This window comes from Orcinus orca, chromosome 16, assembly GCF_937001465.1.
Source record: "Orcinus orca chromosome 16, mOrcOrc1.1, whole genome shotgun sequence".
In the NCBI taxonomy this organism is placed as follows: domain Eukaryota; kingdom Metazoa; phylum Chordata; class Mammalia; order Artiodactyla; family Delphinidae; genus Orcinus; species Orcinus orca.
The window spans coordinates 38,053,153-38,063,341 of NC_064574.1; the positions used below are offsets into that span (position 1 = coordinate 38,053,153).

General features: G+C 43.9%; 1 protein-coding gene across 1 annotated transcript; it reads right to left on the reverse strand.

The window, feature by feature from the left end:
- Window positions 1-5,149: 5,149 nt before the first annotated feature.
- Window positions 5,150-5,751, reverse strand: LOC105748330 (thymosin beta-4-like). The gene has a single exon (XM_033440266.2). It carries the CDS (start codon window positions 5,684-5,686, stop codon window positions 5,552-5,554), a length of 135 nt encoding a protein of 44 aa, XP_033296157.2. The 5' UTR covers window positions 5,687-5,751; the 3' UTR covers window positions 5,150-5,551.
- Window positions 5,752-10,189: the final 4,438 nt, after the last annotated feature.

The window sequence follows — 10,189 nt, forward strand, 5'->3', positions numbered from 1 at the left end:
AGGCTCCGGACGTGCAGGCTCAGCGGCCATGGCTCACGGGCCCAGCTGCTCCGCAGCATGTGGGATATTCCCGGACGGCGGCACGAATCCGTGTCCCCTGCATCGGCAGGTGGACTCTCAACCACTGCGCCACCAGGGAAGCCCTCCGTTAATAATTCTTGAGTAACTCACGAATGGCTTCTTCAGTGACTCTCAGAGAATGCAGTCCTGACAGCTCTAAAGTCTACATTCTAAATTTTTGAAGCACAAGTATTGTTCTAGAACCTAAAGGATGATCAATTCTAGCCCCTTGTATTATGATGTATACACATGCCACCTCATCCCTCATCCTGCCGCTTATACACGTGAACTTAAACATGCTTAGACCATCTGGGCATTCCCCTTACCTGATCATTTGGAAAGTGTCCCTGCCATCTGGGTAAGTTCAGGCCATTTGGATGTCTTCAGATGTGTATCTTGGTAGGACAGCAGTGTTGATACCCTTCGAGTATTTACTGAACAATTACATGAAAATCTCAATTTTTATTTCCAAAGCTCAAAACGAGCTAAACGTTTTATAAGACATGATTTTATAAGAGACACAAAGACTGTACAAAACCATCTTTAGCAAACATCTAGATTCTGTGAAATATCTGTACCCACATTACATTTAATACAGAGGCTATTAAATGACTTAGATCTTTATTGTTTCTTAATATTATGAATGTAGTCCAAAATCGTTTTAAAACATTCTTAAAGTTGCCTATAAATACCTCCTAGTTCATATTAACACAGAATTTTTCCTTCTGGCTATTTTACTTACAGACATCATTTCATTTATTTTCTTAGGATTCTGGTCTATTTATGACTGGGCTGGTCATTTCCACAGTAAACTCTTCTCTGGCGAGCCTTTTGTTCATCAGCTATATAGTTTAATAGACAGTTAACCCAGATTTAATTCACTTTGTTAATTTAAAAAGAATTAGAACACAATAGAGTTTAATAAACTTTCCAAACCCCATTGAACATCATTTGCTCTTTTCTGTACAGTACAAAAGGGACCCCAGCACCTTGTCATGCCTCATGGTCGTCACTAATGCAATAATTGTTACCACATTGCAGAAGTGTGACCACTCCAGCTCATAACATGCCACACACATTGATGTCCATGTGCCGAATATCCAGCAAGCTCAATCTTTGATTCTAATCAGAAGAGCTGCTTCCTATTCATATCTAATTATCTTAATTGCCACTTCCCATTATGCCACATAAGTAGATAAGAATACATTAGCTAAAAATTGTCAACTCTACTATGTAACACAGATCAGGCATTTTATCACATTGTTCATGAAAGTGTGGGAAATGTATTTGCTAGCTGTTGTGTTAGGAATCCAAAGGCATTTCAGGGAAGGAGTGCCAAATTTCAACAACCTGAGCTGTGGAGTGTTTGTGTCTTCTTCCTGTGCCAATATTCCATCCTTAACTGGGCAACTTTTAGACTTAGGCTGCTGCTGTCTTTGACTGTCAAGTGATGGCTTTGGGTCTGACTCCAGTGGGTGCTCCCCTTTCTGGCCTTTATCTATTGAAGAGGGAAGTTACTTTTTTGTGTGAGCTCTTCAAGAATGAGCAGTTGAGTTTAATAGATCAGCTGCCTCATTTGGGCAGCGGCAGAATTCAGACATGTCTGTAGCCATCTCATGACAACCCCAAAGTTAATAGATTCATTACAAAGAAGTCTCTTGGTTTTAGTCAAAATAATTCAATTTCCTTTCTGGATAAAAGAAGTTTTAGTTAATTTACTTTCTTTCCTTTTTTTTTTTTTTTTTTTTTACCTTTTCTTTCCCTCCTATCAGCCCATCAAAACTTCGGCCCCTTCTTAACCCTAATTCAAACATCACTTCAGAAGTTAACACATTTGAGTTCCAAAAGCAATGCTTTTAACTTCTGTCCTGTGGTCAATAAGGGGGCTAAGTCGATGTATAAACAGTGTCAGATGGTGTCTCACACATGGCACTTAAGAAACCTTACCCCTGATAGTGCCTTGACCTCAGGCCCTCCGACCAGGCCATCTCGGTGACACTGTACAGGGAGCCATCAAAGAAAGGACTTGTGCGGTCCCGGGACCCTGACAGCCCGGCCTCGGGGAGAAGGTGCTGACGACGGGCCCAGCTTGGGCCTGACGTGGCCACTGAGCAGTTTTACTTCAGCTCGTGACCTGACTGGGGAGAGGCAGGCTCATTTTTCCTCTGCGGGTCCATTTCTCATCTCACCTGCTTCTCAGCTGATGGAGAAACTTTGCAATTGGACCCTGATGGATTCAGGGGTGCCTTTGAAGGAAGCTCAAGGAAGGCAGGCTCAGAACTTGGGAGGCTCTGAGTAGTCTCCAGGGATAGCAAGGTGACCATCTACTGAGCAGAGCAGCATTTTGATGTAGTAAAAGTCCTACAAATGGTGTCTGGCAGACACGGCTTGTTTCCTGGAGGCCCCTGGCAGGTGGTTTGGGGGCACACTGAGAGCTTCTGCTATCTCTGTCTCAGGGTGTCCTGTGACCTTCAGGGTGTGCGTTGCCTGTTTACAGGGCAAACGCCCTCAGGAGGGGCGTTAGTGAATCAGCACCCAGCTTTTTGCCCCTCAGTGCCTAATTCTAGGGTGCGTTCTATACAGCCCTTTGGGGGGGGCCCTGGGGTTGTACTCCCAGTTTCCCACAGCAACCCACTCACAGACACACTGTGTATTGGCTTTCTTTACCTTCCTTGTGTCCCTGCTCCCCTCTCTCACTTGTACTTCCTGAGACACTTCCCAAGTAACCTGCCTGCACCCAAGGCTTTTCCTCAGGGCCTGCTCGTGGGGAAACCCAAACTCTGCCAGAGTCAGATAAAAATCAAGTTGTCATAGCAAAAAGAATTTAAGGGACCCATTGAAAGCTCTATCTCCACCAAGCTGATACCCCCGTGTCTTGGTTTGGATTCCCCAGAAGCAAACGCTAAGATGAGGATTTCATCACAAATAGTTTATTTGGGAGATGATTCCAGGAGGGACAACTGTTTTTTTTTGTTTTTTTTTTTTTTTTGATGTGGACCATTTTTAAAGTCTTTATTGAATTTGTTACAATATTGCTTTTGCTTTACGTTTTGGTGTTTTGGCCGCAAGGCATGTGGGATCCTAGCTCCCTGACCAGGGATCGAACCCGAACCCCCTGCACTGGAAGGCAAAGTCTTAACCCCTGGACTGCCAGGGAGGTCCCAGGAGGGGCAACTTTTAATCCTGATGTGACTTCTTGAGTTCACGGGTTGTCATACACACCATTGACCTGAGAGTTAGGAAACGTGTGTCCTTGTCCCTGCTCTGCCCTTGACAAGCCATGTGACCTTGGAGGAGTTGTCTTGCCTCCAAGGACCTCAGTTTCTTCTAGTGCTAAATGAAGGAGCTGGCGTTAAATGTTCTGGGGGCCCTTCCTGCCTGATCTGCAGTAGCCAAGGATCCATGTGCAGAAGTGGGTGTGGTCACAGGGCTGTGCTGTGTGGGTCACTTGCTGTGAGCAGCCTCTGGTCTGGAGGCATTTCAGGTCAAGGGAAGTCTGACCTGGGAGAAATGTTGGAGCTAGAAACTTATTTTTATAATTAATAGCAGTGACACTTAAGGAAGCACCATGCCTTGTGCAAGCTCACCCAGCTAATTAGGGGGCAGAATTGGAGCCAGAACCTACTTTCCTATTCCTCAATTGATGGACCTTTCTATTAATCCATGAACCATACTTTTTGTGTCAAGCTATAAGGAATAAGCCTTCCTAGATGGTGGATTAATGGCTAAAGAAACACACTTGATCTGAGTACTGTGATCATGGAATTGAAAGACATCCTCATTTAAGGGCTTAACCCAAACCTCAGAGGCTATAAACTCCTTAGAAAAGCTCTCCTGCTTTTCTAAAAGCTCTCCTATGTGCTACCCATAGAATTCCGAATCCCACCTGTAGGGATTGCTATCAAGTGGACAGGTAGACCAAACAAGTGGATTAAAAAGATCCAACCTTACCATGAGTGCTTGGGTCAGTAGATACCACCTGTGTTATTTAGCCTTAGTTGATCTATATTCAAGGTGGCAGGTTGGTAATAGTGATAGGCAAGGAAAGGGAACAGAATTGTGGAAAGAGGTGGGGGAATCCAGACTCTTTAGAATGTGAAACGAATTTAGATATGAATTGAGAACGTAAAGATGTACCAGCACTGCTTCCTGTGTGAACACATATGCGTTCATTCATTGAACAACCATCTAGGTGGTGACACCTTTGGCATCCCATAGGACTGAGTTTAGGTTGGTGATCACAGGGTGAATTACAGGTATTATGCAAATCACTGCCTATTTTCTGGCCTGATCTTCATGTATTACATCCTGTCCCATCCTAGTAAAATTTTAAGCCTTGGAAAATCCAGCACAGTAAAAGTCCACTCTAGACTCTTGTGTGGTTCATGGACCACCTTCAGCAACATTACTTTGCGAGCTTGTTAGGAATGCAAAATATCAGTCCTGACCCCTCTCAGTAAAATAAGACCTACTGCATCAGAATATCTGCATTTTAACAAGATCTCCAGGAGATGTGTTAAAACTTGAGAAGCACTGTTGCAGACGTGAAGTGCTGTTCAGAACAAGTGGGTACTTCCTTCAGTGGAACCACTGAAAAAACTCTCAGCCAGAAATAGACCGCTTAAGGGGACCTTGCAAACAAGTGGAAAAACTGAATGTAATTCAAATAATCGATACAATGGCTTCATGTTTAGTGCTGTTGTGAGCTAATATTGAAACAATACTAAATCAAACACAGAGCTTTTAAGAAAAACCTGCTTTCGTTTTTTTTTTTTTTTTTTTTCAGGTGTGAAGATACGGGAAGATGTTATTTATAGTTATCCCTTAGTTCACTCCACAAAGGATAGATAGACATGCCGCTATGAAGCATAACAGTTATTAATGCAGAGAAAAACTCAGTACTGGTCAAGGGCTGCTGTGATGAAAGGTTTTTATTCCATACATGAAATAGAAGGTCTCAGAACCATCAAATTCCCACCTCATCTTTGAACCCACAGAGGTAACTGTCAATCTCAGTTCCAAAACATCCCCCAGCCTTTTTTTGTTGTTGTTTTATTTTTTTAAATACATCTTTTTTTTCAGGTTTTAAAACTTTTTATTTGCATATTAAAAAATTGTGCATTCCAATAATTAAAATCATTTGAACAACAACAGCAAAAAAAAAATGGCACTCTGATTAAACTGCATTTTACAGCCCGCAGGACACCTTGGACCAGTTTGCTCTTTACTCTAGATTTCACTGTCGTCCCACTCAGCCTCCTTCACCAACATGCAAGTTCTTTTCCTTCCCTGCCAGCCAGACAGGCGGATGGGAGGCAGGCGCGGCCTTCGTTGTCAGTAGTTCTCCATTCTTTGATGTGAAAAAGGGCAGCACAGTCATTTAAACTTGATCCAACCTCTTTGCATCTCACAAAGTTAAACAGCTAAAAGAAGTAAAATAAGAAGGCAATGCTCGTGGAATGTACAGTGCATATTGGCGGCGCACGCCTCATTACGACTCGCCTGCTTGCTTCTCCTGTTCAATCGTTTCTTGTGAAGGCAGTGGATTTTTCTCTTTCGTTTCTGTTTTCTTCAGTTTCGATTTATCGAATTTCTCAATCTCAGCCACATCGGGTTTGTCAGACATGGCTGCAGAGGAAGCGGAGCGAGTTACGAGCGAACGAGGTCCGACCTGCGCAGTGGTCGCCGCCGAGTGCCTCAAATACATCTTTATTGGAGTATAATTGCTTCACAAAGCTGTGTTAGTTTCTGTTGTACAACAAAGTGAATCAGCCATATGCATGCATATATCCCCATATTCCCTCCCCCTTGAGCCTCCCTCCCACCCTCCCTATCCCACCTCTCTAGGTCATGGCAAAGCACAGAGCTGATCTCCCTGTGCTGTGCTGCTGCTTCCCACTAGCTATCTATTTTATATTTGGTAGTGTATATAAGTCAATGCTACTCTCACTTCGCCCAGCCTTTTTTAGCAGGGAATCTGAGATGTTTGTAAAGAATGGAGGTTAGATCTGGCTTTTTGCTTTCTTTTTCAAAGACTCTGAAAGGAATCATTTACAAAACAAATTTCGACTAAATACACTTTGTTGGGAGAAGTGGTGATATTTCTAAAGAGAACAAACTTTTAAAAGCAACTTGAAAGATTTGAGAAGCATCCTTTCATTGGTAGGTTTCAACAGATTAATTACAAACTATTTTTTATAACCACGTGAAAGCAGGCAATTGCCTATTGACTGCTAGGCTTGGACATGGCACATGGTCACTTCTGCTGTGTTTCATTTGCGAGAGCAAGTTCTGTGGCCAATCCTATGTTCAAGGGATGGAAAACAGACTCTAACACTTGATGGAAGAAACTACTAAATCACATTGCATGGGAGGGAAATAATTGGGAGAAATTTCACAATCCATTTACCACATCAGGATAGACTGATTGCTATAGCAAACAACCCCCAAATCTCAGGATTTTAATACAGTAGAGGTTTATTCCTTGCCTTTATTACCATCCAGTAAGGATGGGCAGGGGAGTGGGGGAGGAGCTCTGTTCCACACAGTCACTCAGGAACCCAGGCTCTTCCTATCTAGTTGCTGTGTCATTCAAGGCCATGGAGCCTTCCACCAAGAGTTCTGTTTCTAGCCAGTAGATGAGGGAAGAGGGCAAATATGTAGAAGGAACATCTCCTACTCATCTCAACCTGGAGGTGTCATATATATCACTTCTTTCCCCTTTCTCATGGCCAGAACTGGGTCACGTGGCTGAATAGAACCACAAGGGAGGCTGGGAAATGTGGTCCAGCTGTGTTAGGAGCAAAAGGGAAGATGGTTTGTTGAACACCTGGCCAGACTCTGCTACAGCTACAGACTCTGTGACTGAAGAACACGTTCCAGAAGAGGCACCAGGACACATTTCAAAATGTTGACATGTGACCCTGTGTGGTGGACAAAGTTTAGAAAGACAAGGTCATAATTAGGAAGGGAAGACAGACCCAGGTCCCTGTGTAAATACCTGGGAGATCAGGGCAGGAGTCTGGGGAAGGGTTTGGAGAGACTTTGTACCAGGTGGGAGCTTTGGGGCAGTGGAACTTTAATAGGAGGAGACAGAAGTGAAGGGCATAAGGAGAGCGTTGAGCCACATGGGGAGACTAGGTTTGTGTGCTTGTTTGACATTGTTGCCTCTAGTGGGGCCTAAAGTCGCTGCCTTAACGTGGGTCGCCTCTGTTAGTGCTGGTTAGAATAATGTACCCCTTAGGGCTACATTAAAAAGCTATGCTCGGCGCCTCATTTGCACCTTCAAAATATGCGCATACATGTGCGGGCCAGAAAAGGCTGCGCTCAGAACATGCATTCTTACGTGAACTGCAGGTAATTGCACAAGCAAACAGGAAGTTGCGTAGGTATGCAGGCAGCTGCCCGCTGGAGATCTGTGTGTTGGCACGGGCAGGCATGTGTCTTGTTCGTTTGTGTATGATTTTAAAGGATTCTGCAGAGGGGAGGGAGAGAAAGCAGGCCTCTGGGCATCTGCTTCTCCAGCTACAGCTGTCCTTTGTCCTTCTCAAGGTTTTCTTTCTGGGCAGGGCCAAGTTCAGGGCCTGTTTGTGGCTGTAGGAAAACGGTGCATTTTCAAGGTCTTTTTGGGAGCACTCATGCAGAGGGGTTTGGCCTGAAAGTTTGTGTCCCCCAGACATTAACGTGTTGGGACCCTCAAGCCCAGTGTGATGGTGTTAGAAGGTGGGGCCTTTGGGAGGTACTTAGGTCCTGAGGGTGGAGCTCTCATGAATGGAATCAGTGTTCTTATAAAAGAGGTCCCGGAGAGCTCCCAGGCCTCTCCCATGATGTGAGGACACAAGAGGAGTCTGTGACCTGAAAGAGGGCCCTCACCAGACCATGCTGGCACCCTGATCTTGGATTTGCAGCCTCCAGATCTGTGAGCAGTAAATTTCTGTTGTTCATAAGCCGCCTTGTCTGTGCTGTTTTGTTACAGCAGCTGGACGGGCTAAGACACAGGGTTTGCAGGTGGCCGTTTGGACGTGCATTGTTCTGTGCTGGGAGTTTGTGGCTGTCTCTTTCACTGACTGCTGAGCTGCTGAATAAACTCTTCCTTTGAAATTCTCTTTGCTGGGATCTCTGTGTCCTGGTTCTCCTCCTGATTCTGCTGGTCACTTTCCTTTATCTTTATTCACTGTCCTCTTCCTTCTTTCATCCCTCAGATGTTTTCCTGTGAGTCTGTCCTTAAACATCTTCTAGCTTTCTGGACCAGCACCGTCCACTAGAACTCTCTGCAATGGTGGAAATGTTGTGTATCTACACTGTCCAGTACCATAGCTGCTCACCATTGAACACCTGACATGTGGCTAGTGGGCCAGAGGAAATGAATTTTACATTTTATTTAATTTAAACTTAAATAGCCATAGGTGGCTGGTGGCTGCTGTATGGTAGCCATAAGCTCTAGAACATTCTTTATGGGAAATAATGTCTACTATAGTGTCAACACTATCCACCCATTGTTACCTATCTGAATCCCTTGCTATGCGCTTTCTGGACCTATTTTTACGACATCTCGACCTGGTTGGTCTGCGGTCTCGGCAAATGCAGTGTGCCTAATGTTTAACTCTTTATCTCTATCCACAAAACACATTTTCTCCTGGCCTTCTTCCTATCACTTTACGCTTGTTCATTTTTTAGAACCAGTTGTGATCATACCGTGTCATTCATATATCATCATTGAGGTGGATCCAGGTGTTGGAAAACCTAAACTTATACAGATCTAGGGGATACTCCATAAGAAAAAGAATACAACAGTGTGAATGCAAAATTAGATTCAGAGCATTGCAGGAGCCTGGGAAAGTGAGAGAGGTATCCCTGAAACTTAAGCATTATTCCCTTTACTATAAACTGGCCCCAGTTTATCATTAGAATATTTTAGTTTCCGGGTTTGAATCTCAATTTGACCCTCTTCTTGCTGTACAAACATGGGCACAGGGCTTAACTATGCTCAGATTCAGTGGGCTTACTGGGGATAACAATAATAATGCCTATTCAACTGGGTTGTTACAAAATTAAATAAGATAATATACAAAAAGATGAACATCTAGAAGGTATTTCCTGAAAATAATTTTATTCCCTTGTTCTCATTACATAGGGAATAGTACCAGCAATAATAATGGTAATAATAATAGCAGTTAATGTATCAGATGCTAGGTTCGAAACTTACATAGAATATCTCACTTATTCCTAGAAGGCAGGTATTCTCCTGTCCCCATTTTACAGATATTCTCCTGTCCACATTTTACTGAGGCCCAAAGAAGGTAAGCAATGAGTGCAGGTTCTCAGATGCTAGTTAGGAGGGGAGCTGGGATTTGAACCCAGGCAGCTGGACCTTGTGTTCTTAGTCTCAGTCCTTGAGCAGGGCATGTGGGATTCTTCACAACTTCCTTTGCATCAACATGCTGAGTTTCCTCCACATGTGTCTATGTTCTTGCTGGCCAGCCCACTAAACATTCCATGACTTGTGTGCATGCTTCTGTTTCTTTCCTCATGCTGTTTCTTTTCCCTGGAATGCCCTTCCCTCCTCCTCAATTTCCTCTGTGTTTCCATGTGCTGTATTCATGTCTTAATGTAATACCCTTTATTGCTCTCACTGTAAAGGAGTTGCTCGAAGGGTTTTATTTTCCTCCCCATCCAACACAATGTCCTTTGTAGAAGCTTCATGGTTGCTTATCTCATGAGCAACTGGGGTGTTGTTACCTCACAGGGGAGCTTTGAAAAATACAGAAGCCTGGGTCCCCCACCCCCAGGCCACATACATCAGAATGTTTGGGCTTGGGTTCAGATTCACTGGCCTAAAGGACTATGTTTTTCCCTCTTTGAGCTGGTGACTAAAAAGCCAGGAACCAAGTGCTAGCTCAGCTCTGCAACGAGGCAAAACCTTGGGCTTCATTTCATCTCTTCCCCTGATTTTCCCTTCGCCCTTTATTTTGAATCGTAAGTCACCTTGCTTTTTGGCATGCATTTTTGTAGGTCACCTAACTTAATTTTGCAATCACTAGAGGTACAAATATAAACGGTGATGATGCTTTTGATGATAACAGATTTACCCGGGAATGATCAGAGTATTTCTTGACAGCAGCCTATTGGC